Here is an 18,013-nt window from a genome sequence, read left to right on the forward strand (position 1 = left end):
TATGTTCTACCCTCTCTGATATACACACTTCCCTTTTTCCTACCCTGAATTTCACTACTTTCCTCACTTGCCCAGTCTATCCCTGCTATATAACCTCATTCCCAATACATTCTTTACTTCTTCCAGAATGGGTCAGTCATACTTTACAGGACAGCTTCTATGTCTGTCTACATTTAAGCTCTGAGGATAGGTACCAAGTCTTTCCTTGTTTTATGATCAGACCCTAATGCACAGGGCAGGCATGAAGTTTCATAAAAATCTGTTTAAATATCCACCCAAAAAATTGAACAGACTTTTCTCCATGTACAACCGACTGTAGGATCTTTGTTTTCACCTTCCCACCATCACTACCGTTTTCTCACTTAACAAGTAAGCTGTGGAATCTTAAAACACAAGAGTTTCCATATCTGTCCATATATTTATTCGCATGTTTACTATAGGCCAGGCACTGTGCTGTACTCTAGTTATAGAGATGAACAGGACAAAATGCTTGACCTTGGACAAATCTGAAATCTATTGCAAGAGGTAAATATAAAGGTGAAGTACCTGACAATAAGGTAAGTATTGTAAGAGATATGATAAACCTGCTACAGGTTGATGAGAAAGCAACCCGCTCTGTGAGAGGGATAAGAAAAAGCTTAACAGACAGTGAAGTTGGAATTTGTTCTTACATAATTAAGTTTATACATAAAGGGTGGAGAAGGTGTCTAAAAGGACAACATAGCATGTAACAAAGCACAAAATCGTGAATGAAAGGGCACTGGCTGGCATATTAGGGAATGGTACATTTAGCATAGGTACGCCAGGAGACACATAAGACTAGAAAAAAAGGATAGAGCCAGATTGTACAGAGCTTTGGGATAACTAACTAGGGAACAGGAACCTGATCCTATGGGCTGTGTTTTCCCAGCCCTTCCCTCAACAAGAAATTCAAATATTAATTGGTATATCCCCTCGGAGAAGGCTGTTAGTAGCTAATGGCCAGAGTGTTGAAGGGATCAATAATTTGGGTATACTAGTTGAGGTATTCTGCTATAGGTCATGACAAACATAAAGGTCCTTAAACAAGTTTTTAAAGAAAAATTTCAGGAGGCTTGACAAGGAGGAGAAAGCTCACATAACCAGATTCTGTAGGAAAATACATGGCACTCTCACATATATGTGAGAGTGAAGACAGTACCAGAAGAGGAACTACTAGCACGGAAGAGATAATAACAACCTTAAGCATAAAAAACAGAAATGAGAGGGCACATGCAAGGAGAAAGCTCTCAGGGTTTGTACTGTGGGAAAGGTGGGAGTACAGAATGATTTAGACTGAGTTACTAGGCATGTAGAGCAGTTAACATATCCTGGTATGATTTATCAACTGCTTGATAAATATTAGTCTTTGGATTTACAGCTCAGACACTGCATGGAGGATAGTAACCAATGTAAGGCAAACTTGCAAAGAGAAATTATTTCATTTTAACGTTTTGGTGGAAGCACGGTGGGGAATGAATAGAAGATAATGATTTCAGCTGGAAAAACGTGAGCTTCAAGGTACCTGTGGTACTGGAATGCTGCTGAGTAGAGAGTTAGATACCAAATGCAAAGTTCAGGGAGAGCTTCAGAAGCTCCAGCTCTGAGAGCTGTGAAAATACACAACTATGGCCATGGAAACAGGATGGCACAGTGAAACCATGAAAGACTGAAAAAAGGCTAATTAAGAACCCTTAGGGGAAATCTTATGTAAAGGGTAGGTAATGGAAGCCAGCAAAAACTGAAAACTTGGTAGGACAATCAGAGGAGAGGCTCAAGCACTAACAACAAAGGTTCCCAAACTTTGCTGCCCAGGGAGCTTTAAAAAACTGATGCCTGGCTACCAGCCCAGATTTTGTAATGTAATTAAGGTAGGGAGTGTGAATTGGGCATCTGGATTTTAAAGGGCTCCAGGTGATTTTAATGTGCAACCAAGTTTGGGAATCCCTGATTTAAGGAAAAACAATGTTTTAGAAGGTAGTGGTTAAAAAAGAGCTTCTGAGATTAAAGTTTAACAGAAAAAAAAGGTGGCATTAGTATTTTTAAAGCTCTTATTTCCTAATATTTACTTACCTTATTTTTTCAATTATATCTTCCAAAAGATACTCCGCAACCGGAAAAGTAAAACCAGGTATGTGTATCATTGGACAGTTACCTATTATGGCAGACAAGACATAAATCTATACTCAAAATGTTTAAAAAAAAAATTAACAGATTATAAATAGGCCAATACCTTTCTTACCTTTCTTAAGTTCAAAGATGCTCCTGGCACTTTTACAATTCTACCCTATTTTTCCATAATGAATTTAATGAAAAGTAGCAGTCTACTCTTCACTTACTACCATTTTACTGCTACCAAACTGTACACACGCATCACGGTTCTACAAAGTAACACAATATATCAAAGAATAGAGCATTTTAAGTTGGACTCATAACTCATTAGTTGGAAGTCTATTTCCTCTCCATCACTAGTCAAGATGGTACCAGCAGAACCCAAGTTTTAGTGAAATCAACTTAAGAAGCACTACTCTTATGGTACCCAGAATCAGGAAAAGAGAAAAAAAAGTAGTTCAAATAAGACCTAGCAAAATATTAAATTGTTACTTATTATTTTAGAAACACTAGTTAAAAAAAAAAAAACACAAAAAACTACCTCTCTTAGTACTGTTACTTAAATGCTACTTATATTTCAGACCATGCAAAATAAGCAGTATACATTGTAAACCAAGGCCAACATAGCATCAGAGGTCAAAAAGTATCTCAGGTGGTCTCACAGCTCTGCCTGTGAATTGCACAAGTTTGAGCAGTTTATTCAATGTTAGGTCTGGACCATGCATCAAAACAACAACAAACAAACAAAACAATACAAGCAACTAATTTCACACGTCTTTAAGCTTCCATTTTAACTATTCACCCTTACCCCACCCCCCACCATTTTCCTCTTCTTCTCCTACAACAGGAAGCAAAAAAGATAAGCATAATTTTTAAAAATGTACTCTACAGCTAGTCAAATTTTGTTTCAAATCCTTTCAACTCTTTTTTTAAATATTTACTTATTTCTGAGAGAGAGTGAGCGAGCTGGGGAAGGGTAGAGAGAAACAGGGAGACACAGAATCCAAAGCAGGCTCCAGGCTCTGAGCTGTCAGCACAAGAGCCCAATGCAGGGCTCGAACTCATGAACCATGAGATCATGACCTGAGCTGAAGATGAAGTCAGACGCTTAACCCACTGAGCCACCCGGGCACCCCTCAACCCTCTCTAAATTATGCAACCATTACAAGGCATACTGGAAAGACACATCGGCAAAAATGGGAATACTAGCACCTACCTCACAAGGTGTTAAGATGATAAAGTGCCAAATACAGTACACCTGGCACACTGAAGGTGTTCCAGAAGTGGCCATGAGTACTATGAGTATTAGCAAGCTGCCACTCTAGCCTGTGACAGTACATGAAAACCACAGAACAATCACAAAAAAAAAAGGTTCAAAAAATTATTCAAACCTGTGGTTTGAACTCATTGATGCCACCTTAATTACCTGATGGTGGCACCAAAAACCTACATGTCTTCACTGTAACACAGATGATGCCACCTTTCAAAAATAGGCTCAATTCTCTAATCTATGAGATTAGAAGCTAGGAGAATATTTACTAAACATTTATTTTAAGTACCTGGTACCTAGAAATGTATTAGCTTTTTGATTTTTTTTTTAAATTTTATTAACTCTAAATTCAGTGGCTTTGTGATAACTTCCTAAAGCAATAATCATAAAATTTACTCACCAAAATATTCTGAAAATTTCTCAGCATTCAATGTCGCACTCATTAATATGACTTTCAGGTCAGGTCGAAAATTGAGAAGATCTTTAATAACAGTCATTAAAACATCTGACTGTAGGTTTCTCTCATGGATTTCATCAAGCACAATATGACTAACACTGGACAAACGCCTAAAGCAAAAGTGTGAAGTATGAAACTTAGTACAAAATTCAAAAACGGAACCATTCTACTTTAACAATTAGTAAAATCCAATTTAATACTGACATCTTTTGCTAATGTCTAACTAACTAAATGTCTGTCCTGAAGTGAAACATACTCACGAGTCTGACTGCAGCCACTGGAGGATAATTCCTGTTGTACAGTATAAGATAGAACCCTGCTTCCTTGGCAACCGACTGTGAATGAAAGACAGGAGATGAGTTTTGGTTTTAGTGTCTTCACTAAACAAATTACTAAGTACCACAAAAGTTTAAAAGAAAATCTTCACAATTAACTTTTTGGTTATAGGAATGCTTACTGCAACAGAGTAATAGGAAATACTACATTCAAGTTCACTATACATTATTTTCACTGTCACGATACATCAATGATGTCTTTTTAAAGGCATAACCATTAACATTCAGAAAACAACACTTAGGGGCATAAATTTCTGTTCAGTGACTGAAAAATCAGTTCATTTAAAAAGCTAAATGGAATCTTGAGCTCCAGAAAAGGACTACAGATATACGGTAAGTTAAAGATACCAAAATCAATAAAGTCAATGGTGGGGGGGGGGGGGGGGAGGGATGGCAGTGGATGGTGGTACCAAAAGATACAAGACAGCAACTCCTTTCAAGTGCAGTGATGATTTACTAATGTATATCCAGGTAAGTTATTTCTCTAGTTACTTAATAATATAAAAGCACACTTTAAAAAAAAGACAATCCAAACAGGAGTTTGTAGTTTGCAAGCTTCCTATGCTGCAGTTACTTTAAATGTTAATTTTAATAGTAATCAACATAAAAATAGGGAGAAATCTTTCTTTTGAATCTCTAACTTCAAAGTTTCACTAAAATCTACCTGTATACAAGAGGTGAACATTCTTTACCTCTGGAGACGAATCTGGTATCCGGTACTATTACCATTGCCACAAGATTCGGCCCTTTCTGCGGCCACTCTCTCTGCAACCTTTAATCAAAATAAAAGACATTTACAAAGAAAATAGGATTTCCTTTAGGACAAATATCTTGAACGTCCATAAAATATGGGATTTCTGAAAAAATGTTCATCAGATTTTCAGGAGTTAAAAAAAGAGACAGATACTAAAGTTCAAGGGTTCTAAAACCGTGTATTGTCCCTTAAAAGCTGCAGACTACTGCCTCTTACATTGACTTTTCACTTTCTCTTAAAAAGCCCTTCAAGGCCAAATTCTCATCGCTATTTTCAAACTGCCCTTCTATATAGCATCCTCTCATTCATCTCTACCTTTCTTTTGAACTTTTCTAAAACAGTTAGAAATCATGATCTAAACTTATAAACCTTGTATATAATTTGAGGGCAAATACATGTTGGTACTTTTTGTTCCTCGAGATTTTGTTTTTGGTAGAGATTGGTGTTGCTTCATTCCTGGTTCTTGGTTTTGTTCTAAAAGTTATGGCTGCCAAAAATTAACTTGGAATTGATAATCCAATACAGATTTATGTAACTAAAAGTAGCCAATAGACATCTTGTGACAGAACAGTGATTTATGAGATTAGAAATAGAAAATGGCATAATTAAGAAACAATACTTCAGAAATAAAACTTCCAGTCAGTACATCCTGTATACACTGAGTTAGGCCACTATTTCACTTTTTATTACTTACTAAATTGCCCATTCAAGTACGAACAGATCTTGGAAAAATAAACAAAAAATAACCTAGATTTCTTCCCACTGTCAATATATATGTGTAATATTATATTAGTGAAAATTGATCATATTTTTAACTTACTTAAATCTAGCTATATAATTGTACTATACCAAAAGTGGTTCTTTTTTGCCATTCTGTCATCTTATATAATTTCTAGAAATATGATTCTACCAAAAAGACTGCTGTACTTTCTTTAGAAATCATAGTTTAAAATGTACACTGTTATTTCCTCCAAAATATTGTCACAATTGGTAACAGTCTCTAACCAAATTCTTTATTAAATGACCTGGAGATGATAAATAGCAGTATCATACAACTAAACATAACCGTAAATCTTTATAATTTAAATTTACACAAAAAACCATGTAACACTGAAATAAATTCACTATACCCATCAAATGTTGCAAGAAACCCCTAACATATTAAAAAATACATAACCCATACATTTAACTAGGTCATCTAACTAAACAAACAGAAATGCTGTTTGTTTGTAATAAACATGTACCTAAAAGTATTAATAGGATAAACCTAAAATAGTATCTTAATTTTTATGATAAATTCCCTCTTATTGAGCAATTGCATTAAAAAATTTAAAATGCAGCTAAAATATGTAAGGCTTCCTGCTTTCACCATCAGTGTACTTACATACTGAAAAAACAATCTGAGAACCAAAAAACAATGCTGAATGAATCAAGTGGTAACATTTAAAGCATCTATACTGATGGGGATTATTTGGAGTTTATAATCCCACAAAAATTTATCAGCTTTCTCTTCTTCTAATTTTATACTAAAATTTACCTGAATTTATAATTTATCTTAAACTCATGAACATCTATTATAAGAGGTCATTCAAGATTTTGGTCTTTACTACCAAATATTTACTTTCAAAACAACACATCCTAAATCTATTTAAGAACCATTACAAACCTTCAAAGCAGTTTAGTTCCAGCAAGACCAGGAGGATGGAAAATAAAATGGGGAATTTTAAAAAGTGAGACATTACTTACCGAAATGGCACTAATTCTTCTTGGCTGAGTACAAACTATCCTGCATGCAGATCCTTTTCCTCTTTCAATGTAGTTATCCAAAATGAACTGAGTAACTTGAGTAGTTTTTCCACAACCAGTTTCACCACTTATTACTGTTACTTGATGGTTATCAATCATATTCACCAATTCCTATTTCAAAATGGAAAATAAGTTGAAGAACATCACATAGTGACTAACTCTGAAAAAGTAGTAATCAAAATACCATCAAACTGAAGGTAACCATTTTTAACAAAGGTATTAATGCATTTAAAATTTTGTTAAATGCAATGCTGACAGTTTGTATATCTGGGTCTACCTGTTTTCAAGAGAAAAGCAGCATCAAATTATGAAAAAAACAAACACAAGGCACTATGAAAGGAAAACACACCAACAAGAACTAGAAGAGACAGCTCTAAGTTCTACACATAAGAATAAACATTAATTAAAAAGAATGCTGAGTGTAGGACTACTGAGTACAAGAAAAATCCCAATACCCAACCAACTACTGAAGACATTAAGGGGTTATATCAAAACTCAAACAATACGGCTTTGTCTGCAGAACAAGTTTTGTATGCTGTTCCAGAGAACAAGGAAGTCTATAATGTATTTCCTTTCAAATAATTAAAGTTTGTAAATACCTAAATCAAAGGGGTAAACTTCAAATATCTGGAAAACCTCACATTTGGGGAAGGTCTTTCTTAAAACTTTTAGATAAACACTAATATTTTAATAGTAATATTCACTGTATTAATAAGACCATCCTACTACTTCAAAGTAGTATTGGAGGTTATTTTTATCTACATTTTGAAAACTCACCTTTAAAAATTTTCCCATCTACTCTAACACACTATACATATATCAGAACAAGTTCCAAGTTTAAACAATGAAATTATAGCTTGTACAGCATGTGATTAATTCATTCAATATTTACTGGGGGGGGGGGGGGTCTCTGAGTCAAGTAATACATAGTGAACACTTTGTCCTCAAGAATTTACACCAGCCTAAGGGAGGAAAAAACACTGTGGCAGGTGGTACTTAACCAAAACTTTAATCAAAACAGAGTAAGGCTGAGAGAACAGAGTAGGATGGAGAACTGCATTACTCTCTATAAGGTAACTATGTAATAAGGCATAATAAATTAACTAAAGTACTCTATTTTCAGTAGTCTCAATTTTAATTAAAATGTTTGGTCTCAAATTAGGAGTAAGGCTATTTACCCAAGATAACTTACATGTGAAAATTCTATTTTTCTTAAAGTTCTAAACATTTCATTTTAGACAGAAATGAGAAAAGTTCAGGAAAATGGTTTCATGACCATTTTTTTCTTTTGGTCTTTCAAAAATTCAAAAGAATAAAATGAACTTTCAATAATATCCTTCAGAGGAAAGTTCTTTAGTTTGTATTTTTTGATATAGATCTTAAAAGAATTATATTTTAAGTATTTTGCAAACTAAAGGATATATTATTTATTTTACCTTTTGCATTCCATATGAAGGCAGCTTTTCCCTGAAATGCTGAAAATTAAAAACAACTGTTAATTTTCACAAAAGAATCAAGTTGCAATCATGGTAATCAGAATATATCATAAATATGCTAGAATCCCAATATATTATTACTTCATTGATTATGTCAAGTATCAAGACTTAAAAAAGAATTTTTATAAAAAAGAACTCATGAACTTAACAATCCCCTTTATTTTTAAAACACTGAAAAAGAGAATTCCATTACATTCAACAGAGTGGAGACACTTTCTTTGAGTTAAAGCGGCAGTAAAATGCAATCTGTCGTCTAATATAGCATTCTTGTAGTCCCTAAATTACTTTTACCATCTTTTGTTTGTTTTCTATATTCATCTTAGATTTGTTTTGCTATCACAATTCATTTTCCCACCCATCAGGCCACCATTTACTAATCCATAAGGCACTGGTACAGATTAATTACTTATGGGTACTTGCCTTTGAGAATCAAAGAAAATTGGAAACAAGTAACATGTGGGGCACCTGGGTGGCTCAGTCAGTTAAGCGTCTGGCTTCGGCTCAGGTCATGATCTCACAGTTCGTGGGTTCAAGGCCCATGTCGGACTCTGTGCTGATAGCCCAGAGCCTGGAGCCTGCTTTGGATTGTGTCTCCCTCTCTCTCTCTGCCCCTCCCTTGCTCTCACTCTGTCACTGTGTCTCTCAAAACTAAATAAACATTAAAAAAAATAAAAAAATAAATACATAAAACAAGTAATATGTGAAGAAAATCTGGTCCTACCATTTAAGAGCTAAGATCTTAAGACAAACCTGGATCCTGAATCCCTCAAAGGTTGTATCTCATAAGGTTGCAAGGAATCTGAATGAAAAACCTTTGTATAAAAAGTAGCAGTTTCTGACACATATAAGCTACTTAATTTTTGGTGAACTGCAACTGAAACACCCAAGAAGAAATGATTAACTCCTGTAGCTTTTATTTGATGATGTCTTTGCAATTCTGAAAACCTACACTACATGAAAATGACATACACTTAAGAGTACTATGGTTTACAATGACCTAGGTACATTATAACATGAAAAAACAAACCATAGCTTTAATAAACTTCCTTTATTGAAAAGAAAAAAAAAAGCAGTAAAATTAGAACTGTCCCAGGTAATCCAGTATATTATTGCCATTTTTCAAAAATTTTTATTTCTTGAAATATTGCCCTCATCTTTTGCCTACTTGATTTGTCAAAATAGGAGAATAAAAAAAATCCCCCACTATTTTTTTTGTGATGTAATTGACATACAACATTATAATAGTTTCAGGTGTATAACATGATTCAGTATCTTCTTGTACTATGAAATGATTACCACAGTTAAGTCTAGTTAATATCCATCATCACACATATTTGCAATTTTTTTCTTTATAACAAGAACTTTTAAGCTCTTAGCAACTTTCAAATATACAGGGTAGCATTACTAACTATACGCTATATATTATATATTAGCATTATATATACAACACATTGTTAATATATTAACATTATATATATATATTAGCATTATTAACTATGCTATATATATGCCTGCTTGGTTATGGTCAGTCAGGTAATTCTCAGTATCATAAAAAACAAGGCAATGTGATGACTTGAATGAATTCTAGCAATTTGAAACAAGTTGCCACACTTTTGTTGGTAATTTTTTATTATAATACATTATTTAAAACCATTTAATTATTTCTAGAAGTACTTCATGTACTTCAATGTAACCATCTCAATATATAAATATATAGAAGCTCTCCCATTAAATTTGAAACTAGCATTAACCACATTTGCTTTCTAAATATGTAAATGCTGAAGATAGTTACAACCCAATATTCTTTATCAAGACAGACGACCCTTCTATTTCCTAATTTCTGGCTGTAACCCTGAGATATGAGACAATGAAGATTATAAGCTGCTTGAAGACAGGAAATGTCTTATTAGTCTTCAGAAAACACAGCACAATGACAGACATGTAAAAAATGGAAAATTAATGTTTATTAAATAAATTATAACAATGGCATATTACCAAAAAGGATTAAAAAGTTGAGCTCTTAAGCACATCTAACTTTTATTTTATTTTTTATTTTATTTATTTTGAGAGAGCAAGAGCACAAGCAAAGAAAGGGCAAAAGGAGAGGGAGACAGAGAATCCCAAACAGGTTCCACATGACCTAGGGCTTGATGGCACAACTGTGAGATCATGACCTGAGCTGAAAAGAAGAGTCAGGGGCTCAACCAACTGAGCCACCCAGGCACCCAACACATCTGAATTTTAGACTGGATTCTGTTACTAGCTGTGCAACTGTAGATAGGTCACTTAACCTAAGATTTTTTCCCCTCTCCATCACAAATATGCAGAATTTCTTACACAGGGTTGTTGGGAGGTTTAAATGATGTAGTACATGTGAAGTGTTTGTAAGTGTCTAGCCAATAGGAAGAATGTTTTACACATTTGTTCTCCTAACTTCCTTACTGGATCACTCACACATTTTTAATATTTGAGTCTGTCCTCCAAACAAAGCAGAGAGATAGGAGCTAAATCTCCTTCTTCCTAAGGCTATAAAAGAAGCTCTGCTCTCAACCACAATAATCTGAAATGATTAAACTTGAAGTCTCCTGTCCTGGAATCATATTTTCACTACATAGGCATCAAAAAATTACACAATTCCCCTCTGGACCTTACCTCAACTGTTTTTTGTTTTTTTAATTTTTTCATTTTTGAGAGACAGAGACAAAGCATGAGCAGGGGAGGGGCAGAGAGAGAGGGAGACACAGAATCTGAAGCAGGTTCCAGGCTCTGAACTCTCAGCACAGAGACCGACACGGGGCTCAAACTCACAGACCTGCGATCATGACATGACCTGAGCTGAAGTTGGATGCTTAACTGACTGAGCCACCCTGGTGCCCCACTTTTTTTTTTTTTTAATAATTTTTTTAAGTTTATTTATTTTGAGAGGGACAAAGACAGCATGAGCAGGGGAGGGGCAGAGAAAGTGGGAGAGAAAGAATCCCAAGTAGGCTCTGTGCTGTCAGTGCAGTGCCCAATGCAGGGCTCAAACTCATGAAACTGTGAGATCATGAATGAGCCAAAACCGAGAGTCAAGACACTTAACCGACTGAGCAATCCAGGTGCCCCTTTACCTCAACTGTTCTAATCAGGATATCCAACCTGATCAACGACAGTCAATGGATCCTTTCTTTCCTATGGGATAGGTGATATTCTGCCTTTCTCACAAAGAGTAATACATATTTGCATATTAAAGATGTGGCCCTCAGAATTTCCTCATTTTCTCTTAAAAGAAATACACGTGAACATTTTATTACATCTATCTCTAGAATATCCACAAAGCGTAAATTTTATGTTTTAACAGGAAGGGACCTAAAAATATCTTGCCTACCATAGAAAGAACATACTGAAAAACTCAGAAGAATTTTGTTCTTGTCACAGTCTTATCTTTAAAATGCTGGTGAACATATGTACATCATAACTTTGGGATGTTTAATTTTATCATCTGTAAAAGGAAGGAGTTGGATTAAATGGTCTAGACACCTTACAATTCTAACCACCTTGTCTCTTATGACATCTCACAAAACTGTCCAAGAAAGGTTCAACTAATTTCTTCTCCTCACTATGTAAGCTGCTGTAGGTTATATGCAATTCCACTCCCAATGCTTTTCTCTGGTATAAGAGAAAGAATCCCCACAGAGAACAGTCTATAGAAATACCACTGATCTATACCACGTAGCTACTTCTAAACGTAAATATATTTTTATCAAGTGTGAGAAGAAATGACAAAAACTTTTTCCACATCTTGCTTTCCATTACCTGCATTTCAATATACCGAGGGTCACTTTTTTTCTTTTGTAAATCTTCCAATAGATGTTGGTCTAAGGTTACATCAGGTTCATTTTCTTGCAAGAGATACTCAGAATCTCGGTCAATATATTTGTCCCTGATTCTAAATGTCCTCTTTTCTTGATTTATCAATTTCTTTTCCTGGTCCTCAAGTTTTTTCTCTGAGTTTGGTTTGCTCTCAGCAGGAGCTTCAGTCCCGTAACTATTTTGACAAAATAAAAAAATGATAAAAGGTTAAATGAAGAGCTGCTAGAGCCCTGAAACAAAACAATATGCTATTTATTTTAAAATCACCAGCTATTATTCTTTCTTAGATCAATTATGAAAATACTTAGATTTTTATAATGAATTCAAAGTTTTCCTCCTTGTAAATAGGTATTACCATACAAGTTATTCCTTGTGTAGCTAAAAAAATTAAAATTCACATAAGTCATCCCTCCATTGCAATGACTTACCGTATTTTTCTAATTTTTCTAAGCTTCATTTCACAACTTCCATTTTCTTCCTGCCACCATTTCTGAGTGCTTATAAATGGGATGCTACATTATACAGTCCCAGAAAAACCTCTCTTAATTTTTCCTCTAAATGGTACAGCCCCCGTAATCATCCTAAAATAGCAACAATTTAACTTCTTACAGATTTCTCCAGAATTTTGGAAATACAAAGATGGTGAAAAGGAAAACAATAAACAATAACTTAATAATGATCACATATCCAAATAGACTATTCCTACCATTTAGCTTTCTGTGAAATGAATGTGCCATCTGGATTTTTTTCAATCTACCACCAAATAGAGTCAGTCTATATAAGAAAAAGGCTTACTTCAAGGTTAAATTTCACTTATTGAAGAGTCTAAAGAGGTTATTTTTATTATCTTTTTTCCCCCTAGCCAATGCTATGAAAGAAGTGTTACTCGGTCCATTCTTTAAAAGAATGTGTTTTGCTTTACCCGTGATCTTCAGGAGCAAACCAGGATATCTGTGCTTCCGAATCTTTATCATTCTTAGCTTGGACTGAATGCAGCAGCTGCACAATTTGTTCTTCTCGACGTTCATCCATGTGTACTACAGCTCTCTATTTTGTGCAAAGCAAACAGTAGCCTTATCAACACTAGAAAGCATGTACAAAATCATTTGATAACTAAAACAAAAGAGCAGATATATACACATCCAACATTCATATGAAACCTAAAATCGCCCTACCAGGTGCTCTAGTCCAATTTCACTTCACAGACCTAATGTTAATATTTTTGTATATATCCTTTTTCTGCTATATATACCTATAAAATTAGCTGCAATATAAATGGCAAAGAAAGTACATTTACATCCCTTACTAAAACTTCGGTTCCTTTCTCTTCTACCCTCTCACATACTGATTATTATAAATTTTTCTGTCTGAAATTTTCAAAGATACAATTAAAGTTACTAAAACACAAATGTTTGGTTTAAAAAAACGCTAATTGAAAACTGGAAATAATATTTGGTGGCAATGAGCACTTTAAAGTTCTTACAGTAAAAAGATGAATACATTAGGAAGAAGGCTGAGCTCAGAGGAAATAAGTAAAATTGATCAACATTCATGAAGATGATGCTCCAATATGGTGATGATGTAGCTGCTTCAGAAGAGAATTAAACAAACAATACCGGACAGGATAGGAATTACACTGTACACAGTAAGAACAAGAACTTTTACAACTGTTCTTTTATAATTGTACATTATAACTAGTTGAATTTAAACAGAGTAGTTAAGAGAGGGTAGATTTTTCCTCAAGTGTGCAGACAGGAAAGACAACCAAGATATTAAATGAAAACAAAAACACCAGTCGTAGAAAATATATGCAGCACAATCTTATTTTCATTTTTATTAACATTGAAATAGATTATTCACTTTATATCCTACATTTTTGCAGTATGTCTTCCAGATGTATTTTTTTTTTTTTTAATGTTTATTCACTTCTGAGAGACAGAGAAACAAAGAACTAGCAGGGGAGGGGAGACACAGAATCCGAAGCAGACTCCAGACTCTGATCTGTTAGCACAGAGCCCAAAACGGGGCTCAAACCCACGAACCGTGAGATCATAACCTGAGCCAAAGTCGGACACTTAACTCACTGAGCCGCCCAGGCACCCCCAGATGTATTTCTGACACACAGTAGTAGATGCTGCAGAGAAGTTTGCCAAAAGGATGAATGGCTGAATCTATTTTTTGCAATGAATGTGCATGACTTTTGTGTTAAATCCATTTTTCTCTTTAAAGAAATACACAAAAAGAATACAAGCAGATCTCTGGGAAATTCCAGAAGACTTCTGCAACTTAACTGAAAAGTTTACTAAAACAATCATTATGCTTATACAATTAAAAAGTCCAAACTCTGGCTGATAGGAAAGCCGTAAGGAAGCACAGGTTAGAGCAAAATCTGTTTATTGACAGGTACTAAAGCCCATCATTTTTTTTTAACTATACAGCATGAAAATCTCGTTAAAATGGTTTATATATCAGACTAATGTATCTCTTCATAGTATAGGGTATGTAGTCTCCACCAAGACTAGGAGCTTGTACCTGGTTTCTCCTAGACTGCTCTACGCATCTTTTTTACCTGTGATGATTTTAATCTGTAAAGATCTGCTGTAAAAAACCCCAAAACATTGCATATGTCAGCTCTTCAGAGTTCTGCAATTCCTTCTAGTAAATTACGGAATCTGAGTGGTCTTGGGGACACCCAACACACAGTTTCATTATTGGAACATTTCTGCCCTATACTTTGAATTCTGTAATGTCCTCAGCACATGTTAACATTTATTGCTTTGTATACCTACATGAAATGGTTATCGAGTTTTTTCTTGGCAGTTAGAAACTACAGGACATTTTAATGATTAAAGACTACTCTAGGAAGGAACCCCAAGACATAAAGCCATTATCAAGCAAAGTTTCCTTAATTTTTCCCAACACCTCAACCACCCAAAGGCACTGTTTCTTCTGTTCACTTTCAAAATGGGACAGATTAAGCACTTCTTCTCTGAAGAATGATTTATTTCCAATTGAAAGTCACAGAATAGCATTTCTTCAACCAAACAAAACCTTATATTTTGAAGTTTTTTTTATCTCTACTAGCAGAACAAAAGTTCTTCTCACCTTGCTGTATGAGTTTTAGATATTCACAAAAAAGGCAGGATGACTGAAAAATGAAAAAGCCCCTGAAAACATAATTTACACTTTTTTTTTTATGTTTACCTATTTTTGAGAGAGAGACAAAGTACAAGCAGGGGAAGGGATAGAGAAAGAGGGAGAGACAGAATCCAAAGTAGGCTCCATCCTCTGAGTCATTCAGGGCAGAGCCTGATGCAGGACTCAAACCCATCAACTGTGAGATAATGACCTGAGCCAAAGTCGGACGTTTAACTGACTGAGCCACTCAGGTGTGCCCAATAATTTATACTTTTTATAATAAAAACACAACTTATACCTCCTATAAATTGTTTTTAACAAGGTTCTCCCACAATGAGGCTCCAGAGGCTATGGGCAGTGGAGATTTTAGGAGTGCCAAAATTCCAAACATGGATCTAACCTTTTTTTTGGTAGGTTACCTCCTCCTAATCTTCTACCAGTGGTATCACCCTTCACTCTACCTCACCCCTCAAGCATGGAGAATCTCAATCATGTTTTGGGTGTCATGACTATTTTATTTTATCATGGCATTTAAGTTTTTTTATTGTTTTCCCCTTTTTTGGACAACCTCAAATATCCTTGCTTTTAGTCATAAATTCCTGGCAAAGAAGATCCACAGTGATATCCAGCAAATTGTCTACGTTTATTAGCTTCTAATTGTGTGCAACTATTTTAAACCATTACCACCTTCCTGTTCACCCTCAACATTTCACAAAGAAACAAAAATAAATGGAAAAGTCCTCAACTGATTGCCACCAAACCCAAGTCCACCTGTATCAGAATCTATCCTTTGTTCTCTTCCTTCCCGTTAATGGAATTGGGAGGCCATTTTCCTGCTTAAGGTTGATCTCTCCACTAAACTCTGCAGTCCAATAATTCCTTTCACCTCCTCAGGGCTAATCCTTCTATTGAGATTTACATTCCTTTCCTAAATCTCTCTCTGGTAGTCATTAGCCTACTGATCAATATTCTGGTTTGCCTCTTTCCAGGTATATTGTAGAAGTACATTTTCCCACCCATGACGTAAGCATGACCATGTGACTTACTGGCCAGAGAAATGTAAACAGGAGTCTCTTAAGAATCAGGGCAATTTACTGTATTCCCTCCAGCTGCCACCAAAACCAGCTACTTTTCAGATGGGTGGAGCTCTGTGAGCCATTCTCGTAAGGAGAACGCTCAACCTAACTCCCAATGGTCCAGTAATTTGAGTAGAAAAGCAACCTTTGTTGTTATAGCTCCCTATGATTTGGAGGCTGTTTACTACTGCAGCATAATTTAATCTACCTGATAAACGTTTCCTCTCCACTGACTCCCTACCATCAGTACATGAACAGGAATAGAGTCAAATTTCTTTACCTTAAAAAGAAAAAATGTTTATTTATTTTGTGAGACAGAGAAAGAGTGTGTGCACATCAGGGGTGGGGGCACACAAGAGAGGGAGGGAGAGAATCCCAAGCAGGCTCCACACTGTCTGTTTGGAGCCGGACTGGGTCTCAGGAGCCACGAGATCATGATCTGAGAGGAAATCAGAGTTGGTCACTTAACAGACTGAGCCACCTAGGCCTCCCAAATCTCTTTACTTCTACAACACAAAATCCTCTTTTGAATCCACCCAACCCTATCAGATACTGCCCTATTTTTCTTTCTCCTCTTCACAGTAAAACTGATTGAAAAGTTCTCCATTTCTTCACCTCTCCTTCACTAGTCAGCCCCCTGCAATCTGGCTTTTACCTCCACCACTCCACAGAAAGGGCTCTCATTAAAGTTGCCAAGGACCTTGTTGCTAAATCCAATAGACACTCTGAGTTCTGACCTTACTTGACATCTCTGTAGCATTTGCCACTATTTGATTACTTTCCTTTTTTCATACACCCTTTGCTGCCTTCAACACTGCTCCTGGATTCCAAAACAACACCCACCTTATTTTCCTCTTCTCTGGCTGTTCCTTCCTAGGTAAGAATCTATGAAACTTCTCTTACTCCAACCCTTAAATTTTCTTACTCTACACTGAACCCTAGTGATCTCCAAACTAGCAACACTGACACCATTTGGGATTCTGTCAGGAAAATAGAATCTCTCACTCCACCCTCGTCCCACATTTTAAAAAGGTGCCAAGACCTTCAAGTCTGAAAAACAATGATCTATAGAATTTAGGCCTGCACCCACTTGTCTTCTCCATTCACTATCCATAGGACCTACTATCCATAGGACCACGAACTGCCAATCTAGATTTCTCTAGGCATCAGATCCACAGGGCCTCCTACCTCCCTGAAATCCTCACTTTTATGCCCTACAACATCAAACTCAGGGTCCTTAAGCTGAGTCTATCTTCCTCCATCAAGCCTGTTTCTTATATAAACATGTCATTTATTAATACATACTTGCTTTCCCCTTCCCTCCCAGATAAAATCACTTTTGAATCTCCTAAATTGCTTTAATCTGTCCACTTTCTTCCATCCATCTTCATGTCCTAATTTAAGCTATCATTTCTCACCTTAATTACTGCAAAGGCTACTTAACTGGTCTCCCTGTCCCAGAACTGCCTCTTTTCAGTTCATTCTCTATATTGGTATGAAAATGAATTTAAACACATACTCAATAATTTATTTTGTTTCAAATGCTTTAATGGCTTACAGGAGTTCCTAGGGGCAAGTCAATGAATTTCAAAGCGCTGCTTATTTTTCTAGTACCAGGCTTTTCAGATTGTTGCTTATAAAATTATATTAAAGAATCATTATCAGTATCAATTAAAAAAAGAGCAAAAAAGATACCAAC

The 18,013-nt window shown here is 35.5% G+C and overlaps 1 protein-coding gene across 1 annotated transcript in view; it reads right to left on the reverse strand.

The window, feature by feature from the left end:
• DHX36 (DEAH-box helicase 36) overlaps positions 1-18,013 on the reverse strand; it is a 51,022-nt gene that overhangs the window by 29,891 nt on the left and 3,118 nt on the right. The window contains exons 2-9 of the mRNA XM_047098888.1: positions 13,023-13,147; positions 12,044-12,275; positions 8,189-8,227; positions 6,693-6,863; positions 4,885-4,964; positions 4,118-4,192; positions 3,801-3,967; positions 2,092-2,173 (exon numbers count right to left, since the gene is read on the reverse strand). Of these exons, the coding sequence (XP_046954844.1) occupies positions 2,092-2,173; positions 3,801-3,967; positions 4,118-4,192; positions 4,885-4,964; positions 6,693-6,863; positions 8,189-8,227; positions 12,044-12,275; positions 13,023-13,147 (971 nt within the window). The remainder of the gene's footprint in view (positions 1-2,091; positions 2,174-3,800; positions 3,968-4,117; positions 4,193-4,884; positions 4,965-6,692; positions 6,864-8,188; positions 8,228-12,043; positions 12,276-13,022; positions 13,148-18,013) is intronic.

This window comes from Lynx rufus, unplaced genomic scaffold (genome assembly GCF_022079265.1).
Source record: "Lynx rufus isolate CCGP_SWC_20201006 ecotype Redwood Valley unplaced genomic scaffold, mLynRuf1.p SCAF_5, whole genome shotgun sequence".
NCBI lineage: Eukaryota > Metazoa > Chordata > Mammalia > Carnivora > Felidae > Lynx > Lynx rufus.